The following is a 17,304-nucleotide window of genomic DNA, read 5'->3' on the forward strand; positions in this document are numbered from 1 at the left end:
ATGTTGTGCTTATTGGCATGAGCCTCCATTTCCTGTTTCCTTTTCCCCTCCAGAACAGCCTTTTCCTCCTCTTCTTTCTGCTCCGCTGGCTTATACTGCTTCCCCATGTTATTTCCACATTCTTTGAGAGTAATTTATTTGATTGTATGAGCGCTGTATGTTCACGTATGACTTTATGCCAGAAGAGGGCATCAGGTCCTACTATAGATGGTTGTGAGCTACCATGTGGGTGCTGGGAACTGAACTCAGGACCTCTGGAAGAGCGGCCAGTGCTCTTAATCACTGAGTCATCTCTCCAGCCCTATTATTTCTACATTTATCTTAAATAATTTTAGCATCGTAGCACACTCTATATCAGCTTTCCCACTGTCTATTTTATTGTTTCTGATGATGAACTAGTGGGTTCTCACTGATTTTAAATGTATTTTAATATTTTGATTGGTTTCATGTTGTTCCTGTTATAGCAACTTGTTTTTTCTTCCCTGGGAGGTGCTGAGAATTGAGACCACGCAAATAGGCTCCTCAATGAGAAGACCTCTCTATAACGGAACAGAGGAGTAGGTCACAGAATAGAAACCAGGAAGTGGGGGCTGGAGAGATGGCTTAGTGGTTAAGAGCATTGCCTGCTCTTCCAAAGGTCCTGAGTTCAATTCCCAGCAACCACATGGTGGCTTACAACCATCTGTAATGAGGTTTGCTGCCCTCTTCTGGCCTGCAGATATACACACAGACAGACTATTGTATACGTAATAAATAAATATTAAAAAAAAAAAAAAGAAAAGAAACCAGGAAGTAAGAAAAAGCAAGGTAACACGACTCTTCCAAATGATCAGACCTCTTCAACTACTGAACTCAAAGACACTAAAATAGGCAAAATGCAAGAAGAGATCAATCATTTACTAGGAAAAAAAAAAGATCACTTCCTCAAAGGGATGTTTGTATTTGCCCGACACAAACAGGGAGATAAATGCAATCCAGGACCCAGAAAGGAAATATAGTAACAGAGATGTTAAAAAAAATCAGAAGATGGGTTATCATCAAAGATCAGCACCATCATAGAAGAAAAGGATAGACAGAAAATTGGAATTTTGAAGACAAATAGAAATGTTGGACATGAAAATTCAATGAATCAAAAGAAAAGTCAGTGAAAAGAGTTACCAATAATCTTGATCGAGCAGAAGGTACGAAAGGCAAGGACACAACATTCAAACAGCAACAAAGGAAAAGTTGTACATCACCAGAGCTTCCAGGACTCTGGGGTATGTATGATCAAAAGACCAAACTGAAGTGTCCATAGGATACAAGGGGAGCTGAAAGTAAAATCCGAGACATAGAGAATCTTTTCAATGAAATTATAGCAGAAAATCTCTCTAATCTAGAGAAAGAAATGACTATCGGAACACAAAAAAAAAAATTTAGAGCCACAAATATACATGAGCAGAGATGGGCGGGATGTGGAGAAAGACGGGCTCTCATTCACTGCTGCTGAAAGTGTAAGCTGCTGCAGCTATGATAGAAGTCAGTGTAGAGGCTCCTCAAAAATTAAACCTACCCCAGGCATGGTGACATACATCTGTAGTCCTAGCATGAGGACGCTGAAGGCAGAGCACTCAATAATTCAAGCTCATGCTTGCCTGCAGAGTAAGTTTGAGTCCAGCCTGTGTTACATGAGACCCTGTATTAAAAACAAAACAAAACGAAAACCTAACACTAGGAACAGTTATACAACACCTGGTACATACCCAAAGATTCTAGATCAACAAACCACGTGGACACCCAAATTAACTCAGCACTATTCACAGTAGATAGGAAGCTGACCCAGCCCAGATGACCGCAAACAGATGAGTGGATGAAGAAAATGTGGTTTATGAACGGGAATGTTTTTCAGCCATAAAGAGAAATGAAGTCATACGTTTTCAGGAAAACGGATGGAACTGGAAATAATTATGTCAAGTGACATAAGCCAGACTCAGAACAACAAATACCATATGTTTTTTCTCAAATATATCTTAATATGTATGTGTGTTCGTGTGTGTGTGTGTGTGTGTGTGTGTGTGAGAGAGAGAGAGAGAGAGAGAGAGAGAGAGAGAGAGAGAGAGATAAAAGCAGAAAGGAGACCATGAGAGAGGAGAAAGATGTCTTAACAGGAAAGGGGTGGGGCGAGACTGTAACAGAATGTGTATAACATAAACGTAGGGGCTGGAGAGATGGCTCAGAGGTTAAGAGCACTAGCTGCTCTTCCAGAGGTCCTGAGTTCAATTCCCAGCAACCACATGGTGGCTCACAACCATCTGTACTGAGATCTGGTGCCTCTTCTGGTGTATATATGTTAACAAAACATTGTATGCATAATAAATAAATCTAAAAAAACCCATGAACATAGAAGGGAGGGTGATTTCAGAGGAGGAAGGGCAATGGCATAAGGGGGGGACAGTGAAAGGGGAGGGCATTATGGGAGAGGAGTGGATGCAAATATTAATAATACTAAAACTTTGTAATAATAATACTAAAACTTCGCATGTTAATTTTTTTTAAAGATTTATTTATTATGTATACAGCATTCTGTCTGCATGTATGCCTGCAGGCCAGAAGACGGCACCAGATCTCATTACAGATGTTGTGAGCCACCATGTGGTTGCTGGGAATTGAACTCAGGACCTCTGGAAGAGCAGCTAGTGCTCTTAACCTCTGAGCCATCTCTCCAGCCCCTCGCATGTTAATTTGAAAAGAAAACAATTAAAAATGGTTTTAAACCTGGAAAGTCTTAGAAGAAGGAAGATCAGAAGTTCAAGTTCATCCTCAACCACATAGTACATTCAAGGTCAACCTACCCTAAATGAGAGTCTATCTCAAAAGAAAAATTGGGGCCTAGGGCGACAGCTCAGCAGTTAAAAGCACTCTTGGCTCAGAGAACCCAAGCTCAGATCTTGAATCCAAGTCAGGATGCTCACAAATACCTGTTACTCTTGCTCCAGGGGATTTGATGCCTTTTTGTAGCTTCCTAGGACACTCCAATGTGTTATACACACACACACACACACACATACACACACATGATAAAAGAAATATTTTTTAAAAATCGAACAAAGAAAGTACAAGTCAAAGTTGGAGAATAACTCAGTGGTTAAACACTTGCCAAGACTATAATGGGTAGGGTGTGGTAGTGCAATGCCTTTAATGCCGACACTCACTCCCTGTCTGTGCAGTTGCGAGAAGTTAGGGATACATAGTGTAATCCTGTCTTTAAAAAGGAAAGAAGGAAGAAAAGACACACACACGCACAGAGAGAGAGAGAGAGAGAGAGAGAGAGAGAGAGAGAGAGAGAGAGAGAGAGAGAAAGGTCTGTTGCAGAGCCTGTAAGAATTTGAGGAGATAGTGAGAATGTTTGCCTTATGAACATCTCTGAGCTTAGGGATTCTTAAGGCTATATTTACTTCAAGTCTTCTTTAGGGACTTATTTATTGGGACTGGAGAGATAGCTCAGCAGTTAAGAGCACTGATTGCTCTTCCAGAAGAACGAGGTTCAATCCTCAGCACCCACCTGGCAGCTCACACCTGTCTGTAACTCCAGTTTCAGAGATTCGGACACCTTCACAAAGACATGCACTGCCAGGCAGTGGTGGCACATGTCTTTAATCCCAGCACTCTGGAGACAGAGGCAGGCAGATTTTTGTGAGGTCAAGGTCTGCCTGGTCTACAAACTGAATCCCAGGACAGGCTCTAAAGCTAAACCCTATCTCGAAAAATAAAAACAAAAACAAAAACAAAAAATTTAGTTGGGCAGTGGTGGCACAAGCCTGGTACTCTCAGCACTTGGGGGCAGAGGCAGGCAGATCTCTGTGAGTTCAAGGCCAACCTGGTTCCAGGACAAACTCCAAAGCTACAGAGAAACCGTTTCAGAAACACACACACACACACACACAAACCCACAAAAAACCTAAAGACATACATGCAGACAAAACACCAATGAACAAAAAATTAAAAATTTTACATATGTACATATATACATATGGCCAACAAAAAAATTTCATTGTATGTATAATACAGTACCACATTTTCTTTATCTGTTTGTCTTTTGATGGACATTTCTGTGGTTCTCTTTCCTGGTTACTGTGAATAGTGCAACCACGGACAGGGGATGTCCAAGCACCTTCACTGCTGCCTTAGAGTCCATAAGTGGAGTAACTAGGCTGTACAGTGGCTCCATTGTTGGTTTTCGAGGAACTTTCATACTGATTTCCTTAGAAGTTGTACAAATTTAAATCTCTTCAGTGAATGAGGGCTTCTCTTTCCTGCATCCTTGCCAGCGTTTGTTGTCATTGTTTTCCTCTTTTTTAAAAAGATTTATTGATTTTCTTTTTTTATGTATAGGAGTGATTTTGCCTGTGTGCATGTCTGTGTATCACGTTTGTGCCTGGCACCCACAGTGGACAAAGAGTTTGTAGATTCCCAGGAACTAGAGCTATGGGTGACTGTGAGCTGGGGTGGGAAATGAACCTGGTCCTCTGCAAAAGCAGCAAATGTTCTTAACCAGTAATCTTTCCAGCCTCATTTGTTTTCTTGATGAAAATCAACCTAAAGAGAGTGAAATAGAACCTCAAAGTAGTCTTAATGTACATTCCTTTTTGACTAAGGATGTCAAATACTTTTTCAAGTTTTTGTGGGTACATTCTTCCTTTGAGAACTGTTTGTTTGCCAGGCCGTGGTTGTGCACGCCTTAATCCCTGCACTCCAGAGGCAGAGGAAGGCAAATCTCTGTGTTTGTGGTCAGCCTGGGCTACAGAATGAGTTCTAGAACAGCCAGAGCCACACAAAGAAATCCTGATTTTGTAGGTCATCTTCTTAATGCTGTTGAATGTTTCTTTTAATATGTAGAAAATTTTTTTGTTTCATGCAATTCCTTTTGTCAATTCTTAGAATCATTTCCTGTGCTATTTGGTCCTTTTAAGAAAACTCTTGCCTGTTCCTCTATCTGGGAGTGGGTTTCCTCTAGCAGTTTCAAAGTGATATAGACAAAGCCTTACATCTTTGTATGTGGAAACTCAGCAAAAAATAGGTGCTATTTTCCAAAATTATGGACCAGACCATAGAATCAAGAAGTGTAGAAACTATAAAAGTCTGTGGTTCCTTAGTTAAGAGAGCTCAAAGCTCTTGTGGAAGACCTGGGTTCCGTTCCTAGCGTGCATGGGGCGGCTCATGCCACCTGTAACTGCCTGTAACTCCAATTCTAGGGGATCTGATGCCAACACATATGTACACACAAAATAACATTTTAAATTTATTTTTAAAAAAGAAATCTTTCACCTAGATAATCTAATGTTATGGTGATATTTTGCACGCTAATAAATAAAGTTAGCTTGAACATCAGAGGGTGGAGCTAACCACTAGTTAACCATAAAAGCCAGGCATTGTTGGTACATATCTTTACTCCCCGAACTTGAGAGGTGGGAGCAGGAAGATCAGGAGTTCAAGGCCACACTAGGCTATGTGAGATTTAACCAGTCTAAAAGACAGACAGAGTCCACATCTTTGATCCCAGCATTTGGGATCCCATGTCTTTAATTCCTGCGGTGGAGGAGGAGACAGGAGATAGGGTGGTGGAGACAGGAAGTGATATGCCTGGGTGGAGAGAGGAGGAGGAGATAGGGTGGTGGAGACAGGAAGTGATATGCCTGGGTGGAGAGAGGAATATAAGGCAGGAGGAGACAGGAACTCAACCCTTTTCAGTCTGAGGATTTTGTAGAGGTAAGAACTCTAGTGGCTGGCTGTTGGGCTTCTCTGATCCTTCAGCATTCACCCCCTAATATTTGACTCTGGGTTTTTATTATTAGATCAACTAGGATTTGCGGTGCATAATGTGACATCCACCACAGTAGGGAAGGAGGAATGACTATGGCACAGCTATTTTCCTCTGGGCTTCACATAGCCGCCACTGTTTTGAGCCAAATGGCTTTATTGACCCATAATCTAGGTAAGAAGTTTATAGAACTAGACAGGCCTGGTATCCCAGGACTATAATGCCAGATAATCTAATAGCAGACGCAAAACTAGTAAGAGTTCAAGGCCAGTCTAGGTAACTTGGGAGACCCTATCTCAAAAGCAGGAAAAAAAAATTTAAAAGACTAAGGATGTAATACAGCAAAACACCTATCTAGGTGTACAAAGTCCTAGGTTCAAATGCTAGAATTGGAGAACATGATTGGGAAAGGGAGATATAACTCCGAAGTTAGGTCTCTGGTAACGAGGTTGGTTTCCTTTGTTTTTGTTTTTTTTTTGAGACAGTTTTCCTAGGTAGCTCTGGCTGTCTTGGATCTTGCCAGGTAGACTGGGCAGTCCTGGAATTCAAAGAGATCTGACTGTCTGTTTCATGAGTACTGGTACTAAAGCTGTGCTCCAACAATGCCAAGCTGGGTTTGGTTATTTTTTTTTTCAACCTCTCTGGACCCTATGGACTTCTTGTGACCTTCCCCTGTGATTCCTATTATTACTTTCTATTGCCCAACTTACTGTGGTCATGTGAAACAGAAAAAGAAAAGTGCCTAGAGGTGCACTCGGGAGGCAGAGGCCAGTGGATCACTAAGTTCAAGGCCAGCCTGATCTACAAAGTGAGTTCCAGGGCAGTCAGGGAGACACAGAGACCACCCAGGAATGGTTGGCCCAGATTAAAACCCGGACTTTAATTCAGCTTGATTGGCTTATTGCATTGGTAGCATTACCCACAACCAGGAGATATTTTTCCTTATCACAGGTGTCCATGAAAATAAAGAACAGCTACAAAGGAAGAGTCGGTTCTTTTGCAATGGTAGCAGTTTGGCACAAAGCAACCCCTCTTGTGGGCTATCTAGAATTACAGGTCTGGAGAACTGAAGAGATTTCTCTGCAGTTAAGATCATGTGTCTGCGTTGCAAGCATTGCAACCAGGCAGTGATGGCGTACATCTTTAATCCTAGTACTGAGGAAGCAGAGGCAGGCTGATTGATCTCTGTGAGTTCCAGAACAAGCCCCAAAGCTAAAGAGAAACCCTATCTCAAAAAAAAAGAAAAATAAATTATTTTTACTCCTTTAATCTATGACTGTCTTACTCTTTCTCTTTAAAGACTTTACCCCTTTTAAAAAAAGCGTTAGGGGGCTGGAGAGATGGCTCAGCGGTTAAGAGCATTGCCTGCTCTTCCAAAGGTCCTGAGTTCAATTCCCAGCAACTACATGGTGGCTCACAACCATCTGTAAAGAGGTCTGGCGCCCTCCTCTGGCTGTGGGCATACATGGAGGCAGAATGTTATATACATAATAAATAAATATTAAAAAAACGTTAATTTTATTTTATGACTCTCTATACTCTTTTCTTCTCTCTCCCAAGCCTATGTACATTTATCCAACTGTGACTCATTTATAGGTCTTTTATGTCTGAATCTTTCCTACTTTGTATCTATAATTCTTTACTGTCCAGGAGCACTTCTTAAAACGCTAAGTGCTTCTTAAAAACTTAAGCTGTGTCTTTGCAGAGGTAATACAGCAGTGCCTGCTTGCCCGGCTCAGTCCAGCATGGCGGAGCTGCTTGTGCCTCTGAGCCACGCACACCGCCCCACTTCCAGGCATACAGCTTGGTCCAAGTTGCAATCAGCAAGCCTGAGCAATATGCTCACAAACCCCATCCAAATACTCTGTCTCACAAAAGAGTCAGAGGTCACGCTGTTGGTACATCCCAGAAAGCCAGTATTTTTAAAACCGTCACTTTTTTTTTCTGCTGTGGCTGAGTCAGGAAAATCTCTCTTAAAGGAGCTATGTCATGCTACCAACAAATAACAAAAAAGCTGTGTTAAACTCTGTATTTTGTGTTTAAAATTAAGCTCTCTCAGGTTTTTTTTTTTTTTCATAATCAACGACTTTATGTGAAGAAAAGGCATTGTTACAATGGCTCAAACCCGTCCTTGAACACGCGTGACAGATTCAGTCCGGCTTCTAACTAGCAAATGTCTTGCCCACGTCCTCCTTCCCTTTGTATCTCCTCTTTCCGTGTGTGAATGGTGTGTTCCGGTATTTAATCATGTGCTTTATTTGCCTCTTCATTGTGAATCAGAAAAGCATGATGAAGTACATCACCAGGATCGGCCAGAACACGGGGACGTTGAAAGCCTCGAAGAAGGTGCAGATCAGAGCCACAAGAATGCCTTTTGTAGCTGCATGCCAAAATTTGAATTCTGGAAGCCTTCTAATGAAGGGACGAAACTCCTCCTTCTGTTTGGTTGGTAATGAAGGGCCGTCATCTGAGTCTTCCATCAAGGAAGGATCCACTTTGGGAGAAAGGAACGCTATGAAAAGGTTTAGGTGGCAAATCCCCAAGGCGTAGGTCACAACGTACCAACCCTGTAACAGGTAAACTCTAATCATGTACACAAAACTCAGGCCCAGTGTCACGACCCACTGGACAGCTGTGTAGGGGGTAGACTTGTCCAGCCAGGAGTGATAAATCTGTCCAAGCCGTGTGAAAAATCTGTACACCACTGAGGGCTTCCCATGGACAGAGTCTCCAACACTGTCCCCTTCAGACATTCTGTAACTCGCAGCTCCGCTGCAGCCGAGCCGAGGTCTCCCTCACGGCTGCGGAAGGAGGATGGCAGGCAGGGCGGCCTCCAGAGCTCGGCTCCGGATCCGGGAAGCTGCACCAGGCACTTCCTTTACGTCCTGTGGCGCCGCCTCCAGCCGCCAAGATGCTCTCTCAGGTTTTTAAGTGCATTAGTCCGTCATGTTGGCGCTAATTGTTGCATGGAGGGGGCCGCTTGTTTGTCCTGGCCGCTGGGCTAGCTTAGCCCTGAAATAACCACACAAAAATTGTATTAATTAAATCACTGCTTGGCCCATTAGTTCTAGCCTCTTATTGGCTAACTCTCACATCTTGATTTAACCCATTTCTATTAATCTGTATATTGCCATGTGGCAGTGGCTTACCGGGAAAGATTCAGCACGTCTGACTCTGGCAGCTCCATGATGGCTCTCTGACTCTGCTTTCTTCCTCCCAGAATTCTGTTCTGTCTTCTCCACAAACAGAAGGACCTCCTGTACCACATAACAGTTTTTTCTGCTGTATATCTATGAACCACATACATGTCTGGTGCTCAAGGAGGTCAGATAAAGACATTGAGTCCACTGGAACTAGAGTTTGCGAGCTACCATGTTGGTGCTGGGAGCCAAGTTTTAAGTCCTCTGCAACAACAAACGCTTTTACCCACTGTGCAGCCATCTTTCCAGTCTTTTATGATTCAGTTGAATTTTATTTTGTAGTATTTGGCTAAATATTTTTGTATCAGTACTCATTCGAAATTTTGGTTCATAGTTTTTTTTCTTATGATGCTAACTTTGTCTAATATCCAAGTATTGCTGGCTTCAACGAAAGAATAGAGAAGGTGTGCTTCCATTTCAACATTTTCCAAGAGTCTATAGAATACTGATATTGATTTATTATTCCACAAATGTATGGCAGAATTTATCAGTGAAGACATCTGAAAGATTAAAGAATTTCCGGGTTTTTTTTTCCTTTTTGCCCACATTTTTTAGCAATTAGTTTAATCTCCTTACTAATAATAGATTTGTAAAGATTTTTTCTTTGTGATTCATTATTAGTATGTTTCTAACCCATTTTTGTGGGTTTTCTAATTTGGTGATGAACATTTTTATAACAACCTTCCCATAGAAAATCTTTTTATTAAATAGGAAAGTATACCTGAAATGTAATTTTAAATTTTGAAAATCAGGTCCTAAAAGTGAAGAAAAATTGTTTATGGTTGACAGTTACATATTCAGGCAGGTAAGGTCATTCATCAAATCTTATGTTTTGTAATAATACACATATTATTCCAAGATTAAAGTAACCCAATGCTTGTATCCATAAAGTACATTTAATATATTCCTAGTATAATTTTTAATATCATTTCTGATATTACTTTTGATTTACTTACTGTCTTAGTTAGGATTTTATTGCTGTGAGAAGACACTACAGCCAAGGAAACTCTTATAAAGGCAAACATTCAATTGGGGCTGGTTTACATTTTCAGAGGTATAGTCTATTATCATCATGGTGTGAAATATGGCAGTGTACAGGCAAACATGGTGCTGGAGAAGGAGCTGAGAGTTCTACATCTTGATCCACAGGTAGCAGAAGGAGACGGTGTATCACACCGGGCATAGCTTGAGCATAGGAGACCTCAAAGCCCCCTCCTCCCCACTGACACTCTTTCAACAATGTCAGAGTCCACAGTTTTGTACCCATTCCATCTTTTATTATTATTATTATTATTAATTAAAACACTGCTCAGACAATTACTTAGGCATATTGCTAGCGAGCTATCTTTTTGTTTTGTTTTTGTTTTTTTTCAAGACAGGGTTTCTCTCTAGCTTTGGACCCTGTCCTGGAACTAGCTCTTGTAGACCAGGCTGGCCTCGAACTCACAGAGATCTGCCTGCCTCTGCCTTCCGAGGCAGATTAAAGCTGGGAATAAAGGCATGCACCACCACTACCTGGCTAGCTAGCTCTTACATCCTAAATTAACCCATTTCTATGAATCTTGTATTGCCATGTTATTGTGGCTTACTGGTAAGGTTCTGTCTGTTGTCCAATGCTTGTCTTCTGTGGTGGTTACATGGTGTCTCCTTGACTCTGCCTACTCTCTCCTCCTCTGTCAGCTCAGAGTTCCCACCTGGCCCTACTCTGTGCTGCAATAGGCCCAAAGCAGCTTCTTTATTAACCAGTGGTATTCACAGCATACAGTGGGAAATCCCACATCACCCCCACCCTTCTGTCAGTAAGGCTCTGTCTTGACTAAAGGTCAGAGAGTTCAAACCCTTTCTTGCTTCTCTAAGGACAAATAACAGGTTGTTTGACCAAAGGTGTGGCTTCTGAATGTTTTGCTCCTCAAAAGCCTAACAAAAGGATGTTTGACTTAGGGCATGGTTACTGGGTGTTTTGAGATGTAAGGAGGTAATTACACTTGCTTGTTCTTTGTATCATGAAAGTCTTGTGCTCTCCCCTTGTGATTGGGGTATATAAGCACCATGAATAATAAACTTGAGGCTGTTACAGTATTCACTGGATGCCCTCAGAAATCTCTCTTCTGTCTCTTGTCTATTTCTTTCCTCAATCCTCACTCCCCTTTTCAGGAATGTACAAACAAGTTGGCTGGTCCTGACACTCTAACAACTTCTTAATAGTGCCAATTCCTATGGGCCAAGCATTTAAACACATGAGTATATCGGGCCTATACCTATTCAAATCAACAAACACACTTACCAAATGAAATGTATAAATTAAATTTCTATAAATTAGACTGGCGTGATGGTGTGTGTCTTTAATCCCAGCACTCAGGAGACAGAGGCAAGAGGATCTCTGAGCTCGAGACCAGCCTCTAAGTACTTTTTTTTTTTTTTTTTTAATGTTTCACATGACCACAGCAAGTTAGGTAATAGGAAGTGATAATAGAAATCACAGGGGAAGGACACATGAGGTCCCTAGAGTCCAGAGAGGTTGCATCTTGGAAATTCGACACCTGTATTACCTGGTCATGGCCCCTCTCCCTATCTGTCTATCTAACTCCTAGTCTCTCAGGGTAAAATAATAAATAGTGAAGGAGAAGAAAATAAATCCAGAGAAGCAAAGCAATTTCTATAGTCAGTATTTGTTTACTGAACCAGAAGGAGGTGGAAAAGCTGTTGTTCCCACAGCCCGGTCTTCTGAACTAATTTGGTGTTGGGAGCAGTCATTCTCTCTGAAGACAAAACAGGTTGAACCAGAAATGGCTGTCTCCAGGCTGAGCCCTGTTATGCCTTTCTAAGAGGGTGGGAGGTGTTGTACAGAATTTCTGGGAGTACTTTTCAATATGCAGGCCTAGCAATGCAAGGGGTGAGGAGCCGTCTTCGAGCCTCTCCAGCTGCTGAGCCTGAGGACCCAACGGTTGGATGCTGGTCTGTGGCTTCTAATTGGTGATTGTTATTCTGGTGGAAGCATCACCCCAGCCCCTGGCACCATATATCCAAAGAGTCTGGCATGTTCAGGAGGAAGTTCCATTCCAAGCCCCCCATGCCTGGAGTTGCCTCAGTGCAGACTCTGCCCCCGAGGAAGCCCACCACCAGCGGCTTCATCCCTGAGGGTATTAAAAGCCCCCACCTCGTGGTTTCTCCTCTCAGTCTCCCCAACTTCCCCTGGGACCACCCAGGAATACTTTGCTCAGAATATACCAGGATTTATTAATTTGGTTTGGTTGGCTTATTACATCAGCAGCGGCAGATTCCCATTAACCAGGAATTTAAACTTAACAACCGCGATTTGTTTAATTTTAAAGAAATTACTGATAAAGACTTATTACTGTCATTTTGCTCTTTTTCCACAAAGCTCCTATCTTGGTTTGCAACTCTGTCTCCACTCTTCCTTCTGTTTATCCCACTAGTCAATGTTAGGAATATTTCTTAGTCGAATTTCCCCGCTGATGCAAATCAATCAGACCAAATTAGACCAAATAAAAGATGCCCACGTTTAATGCAGTGCTACCGGATGGCACCGGGAAAGCATGGCAAGGGGAAGAGGAAGAAGGGGAGACCATGCAAAACCCAGAGACCACGTGTTCATGGGGGGGGGGGCAGCCTAAATAGCCTGTAGGAGTGGTCCTGACCCTCCCTGGGGAGGAGTCACCGCTTGGAGTTCAGACCAAGGCAACTCCCAGGGGAGGGGGCTTGAAATGGAGCTTCCCGCTCCATTCCAAAGATGGGTGCCAGGGGCTGGGCTGAGGTCCCCAAGTATAATAGTCAAACATAAGCCTGTTTGGGTGAAGGCCTCACCAGAGCCCCTTGCATCCATATATCCAGAGTCTGGATGTTTTTGGGTGGAAGTTCCACCACAAGCCCCAGTCCCCTGGGTGTTGCCTCAGTCCAGACTCCGCCCCCAAGAAAGCTTGCCAAATGATAACCCCTCCCCAGAGATCCTCAAGACCACTCCCGAAGGGTATTTAACCCACCCCACCAAGAACAAACACATGGTTTTCCAGTCTTCCTTTCTATTCTCCTCTCTGGCGGGGAGGGGCTGAAAGCCATCTGGAGCATTTGTATCCATTAAACCTGGGCTTTTTCTAATTCAGTTTGATTTGTTCTGATCTCCATTATTGTGTGGGCGGAGAGACTCATTGGGGTGCAGAAACTTTTCAAAGACCACTACCACAGTTTAAAGCCGAAGCAAGCTTTAATTAAATATTGACCAGGTTGATGGACCCTCTAGCCAGGCTCATCTTTGGTTTCCCAGAAAATGACCCTCAGTCATTTGCAGGGGCTTAATGTATTTCCTATCAGGTCCAATCAGGGGCAAGCAAACCTCCTGACTTTCTTCCTGCTACTGAACCTCCCACCCTCATGCGATCAAGTACATCCGGTGCAGTTGGGTCAACCAAACTAGTTTAGGGGAGTGGAAACCACAAGTCTTTTTATCTCCCATAAAGAACAGCTTCCAGCATTCCAGAAACTATCCGACCTTGGGCAAAGGGCTGGCAGTTCAGAGGAATTTTTCTTTTGTGGATCTCTAAAGCATAGTAATTAAAACTTAAACTGTAACTTCGATTCTCACACTTCCTCTGAGTAGTTGATTTCGGTCTATTTGCACCCATTCCTACCTCCAGGCAGCCACCATTCCACCTTTTTCTGAAAATGAAAACTTTAGATATCGTATAAGGATGAAACCTTACAGTACTTGTCTAGTGTGATTCATATTTCACTTAATGCGGCATCTTCAGGTTTTGTCACATTGTAACAGGGTCAGAAGTCCCCCTCCCTTTTGTAAATGGGTGACTATTGATCCGGTGTATGTTTATACCACACAGCACTGAGTAGAGACCCAGTTATGGCCACATTTCACCTAACATCAACAGTGACAGACAATGAATGCATGTATAAGGATACCTCTTTGTGCCTCTGCTCTCGGTTCTTTTTGGTATGTACACAGAAGAGGAATTGCCTGACCATATCATCATTTTTAATACTTTTATTTGTTTAATACAGGGTTTCTCTGTGTAACTCCAACTGTCCTGGAACTCACTCTATAGACCAGGCTGTCTTAGAACTCAGAGATCTGCCTGTATCTGTCTCCTGAGTTCTGGGATTAAAGGCATGTGCCACCATGACTGCCATTTTAACTTTAATTTTAATGTGTTGAATAAAAGCCATGCTGTATGAACTCACGGAGTCTGAGGCAGCATGCACAGGGCCTGCGTGGCTCTGTACCAGATCATCTGAATAAGGCATCATATGTTACTGGTTTCTTTTCTTTTTTTGTTTTTTGGTTTTTTGTTCTGTTTTGTTTTTGAGCAAGATTTCTCTGTGTAGCTTTGGAGCCTGTCTTGTAACTCACTCTGTAGACCAGGATGGCCTCAAACTCACAGTCTGCATGCCTCTGCCTCCTGAGTGCTGGAATTAAAGGTGAGGGCCACCACTGCCCAGCATGTTAGTGGTTTCTTTTTGTGACTCCTGAGCATGCAAATGAGTCAGTCTCTGATACTTAGCCTTTCTCTTGGGGGTCTCTTTTTCTTCACACAACGCTAATGTAATAGGTTATGTTTTTATCTTACTATATTTTTCTTATATTATTATCCCTTAGAAGCCTGTTTGTCTTCTAATGAAAGACAGAACAGGAGCAGATCTAAATGGGAGGGGAAGTGAAGAAGAACTTGGAGGAGGAGGAGTACAGGGAGGAAGAATCGTAATCAGGATATATTATGTGAGGGAAAAAATCTATTTTCAATAAAATGGGAAAAAAATTAAAAAAGACTAGCCATGCTGTTTTTCACAGATGATGCCCCCTTTTACCTTTTTACCACCCGTGGGCAAGAGCTCCCATTTCTCTACATTCACATCAAAACTTATTTCATGATTTACATAGAAGCACATACTTATACAAATATATGTGTGTAAATGTTTTATGTGTGTAGGTGTTTTGCTTACATGTATTTCCGTGCATCACATGCCTGCTGTGCCTATGGAGGCAGAAGAAGACATTAGATCTCCTTGAACTATAGTTACATAAGATTGTGAGTCGCCATGTGGGTGTTGGGAATCGAACTTGGGTCTTCTGCGGGAGCAGTTAGCGCTCTTAACTGCTGACTCATCTTCCTGGCCACCCAGAACAGCATTTCGATCAGTGACAGACTTCATATTCGAGTAGAGTCCCTAAGATTATAATGAAGCTGAAAGCATTCTGTCACCAGTGACTCCCCAGCTGTATCACCCAGGGCAGCTGTATAACCCATGCCTTTGTAGTGATTCTCATTCTGCAGTGCCTTTCACACACAAGTATAGCATATAAAATTGTCTACAGCACATAATACTTGATAAGGATAATAAACTCTTGACAGAAAAGATGGTACCAGTTTATTTATTTCTTTACTACACTATATGTTTTTGTTTTGAATTTATCGCATTTACTTGTTTTGTGTATGTTTGCACACACATGCCATAGAACATGTTGGAAGCCAAAATACAACTTGTGGGAGTTGTTTCTTCAATTCTACCATGTAGATGTTGTAATGATCTGTCCTGTCCCTTTAAGAGACAAACCACGCCCACACACCCCCCCCTGCCAAGGCAACCTGATCTTCAGCTTCCAGCCAGAGTCTTTCCTTTTCCATTTCCTTCTCGAAGAGGCAGCTTCTGTCTCTCCCCACTTCTCCCCTTTCTGTCTTCTGTTTATCTCTCTCTGCTCTTTCTGCTCTTATTCTTTCTCCCCTTTCCTCTCCATAACCCAATAAATAAATATCCGACCTCACTCTGCATGTCATGCCTATCCATGTCTCTGTCTCTTGCCTGCTGCCACATATCTCCCAGCCCGGGACCAGCAGCCTTCAGAGACCTGCAGCATGGTCTCGTGGTGTGCTCATCTGTCTGTCTCTCCTCGTGGCCTGCAGAAGCCACTCAGGGAACTGTGCTGCCCCTGCTTGGGACTGGCTGCTCTCAGGACCCCCTGCCCCCTGCCTGCCCCCACTCGGAGACCTGCAGTGTGGTCTCATGGCCGGCTGCCCACTGCAGCCACTCAGGAATCGCAGCAATTGTACTTTTGCTATTACAGATGTCTAGGATTGAACTCAAGATGTTAGACCAGTTGGCCAGCACCATTATCAGCTGAGCCATAACACCAGGACTGCATTTTTTGCTTTAAAAGATAAACTTTTTTTTGTTTGGTTTTGCTTTTTATTTTTTTTAAAGATTTATTTATTGGGCTGGAGAGATGGCTCAGCAGTTAAGAGCACTGACTGCTCTTCCAGAGGTCCTGAGTTCAATTCCCAACAACCACATGGTGGCTCACAACCACCTGTACTGAGATCTGGTGCCCTCTTCTGGCCAACAGGCAGTATACTGTATAAATAAATAAATAAAATTTATTTATGTATACAACATTCTGCCTCAATGTATGCCCACACACTAGAAGAGGGTGCCAGATCTCATTACAGATGGTTGTGAGCCATCATGTGGTTGTTGGGAATTGAACGCAGGACCTCTGGAAGAGCAGCCAGTGCTCTTAACCAATGATACATCTCTCCAGCCCTTTGCTTTTTATTTTCTTACAGCACATTGCTGAGAATTGAACTAAAGGCCCCAGAAATGATAGGCAAGTGCTGTAACACAGAGTCGTTCTTGGCCTCCACACTGCTTTTCTTTCTCTTCTGCCTCATCATTTTCTCCTTCTTCTGTAGTTTTTTTTATCATTTTTCAAAAAATAACGTATTTATTTCATGTGCATTGGTGTTTTGCCTGCATGCATGAGGGTGTGAGGGTGTCAGGTCCCCTGGAACTGGAGTTACAAACAGCTGTGAGTTGCCATGTGGGTGCTGGGAATTGAACCCAGGTCTTCTGGAAGAGCAGTTCAATAGGATGTAACCTGACTTGCAGCTGTAATAACTCACACGTGATATGGACTAATAAAATTCTCACCTGATGATGGGGTGGCGGTGTGGCTCATGAGACACCAAGGAGCTTCACCAAGTCCTGTCTCCACGGGTGTGAGAACTCTCCAGGGTACACTGTCGGGGGCCGTGTGGGTCCAACACAGATTCCCTAACTGGACTGGAAGGAGTCAGGAGGAATAATCAGACGCAGCTTACACGGTCATCATGGAAGGGGCAAGATCTCTCCGAAGATCTCTTGTTTATTCTCTAAACAGCTTATATATCATCACATAAATTGAGTAGGAAAACACATTAGGCTGTATCCTAGGTAACCATGGTGCCTGGGCTCAAGTCACATCCGCATCTACCTGTATGCTAGCAGTCAGCTAGGCCATGAATT

General features: G+C 42.8%; 1 protein-coding gene across 1 annotated transcript; it reads right to left on the minus strand.

Annotated features, from left to right (window-relative positions):
• Positions 1 to 7,870: 7,870 nt before the first annotated feature.
• On the minus strand, positions 7,871 to 8,696 carry Rer1 (retention in endoplasmic reticulum sorting receptor 1). Its single transcript, XM_050129109.1, has one exon. It carries the CDS (start codon positions 8,548 to 8,550, stop codon positions 8,074 to 8,076), a length of 477 nt encoding a protein of 158 aa, XP_049985066.1. The 5' UTR covers positions 8,551 to 8,696; the 3' UTR covers positions 7,871 to 8,073.
• Positions 8,697 to 17,304: the final 8,608 nt, after the last annotated feature.

Source organism: Alexandromys fortis, unplaced genomic scaffold, assembly GCF_014885135.2.
Source record: "Alexandromys fortis isolate MF-2015 unplaced genomic scaffold, M_Fortis_MF-2015_v1.1 scaffold_308, whole genome shotgun sequence".
Classification (NCBI taxonomy): Eukaryota; Metazoa; Chordata; class Mammalia; order Rodentia; family Cricetidae; genus Alexandromys; species Alexandromys fortis.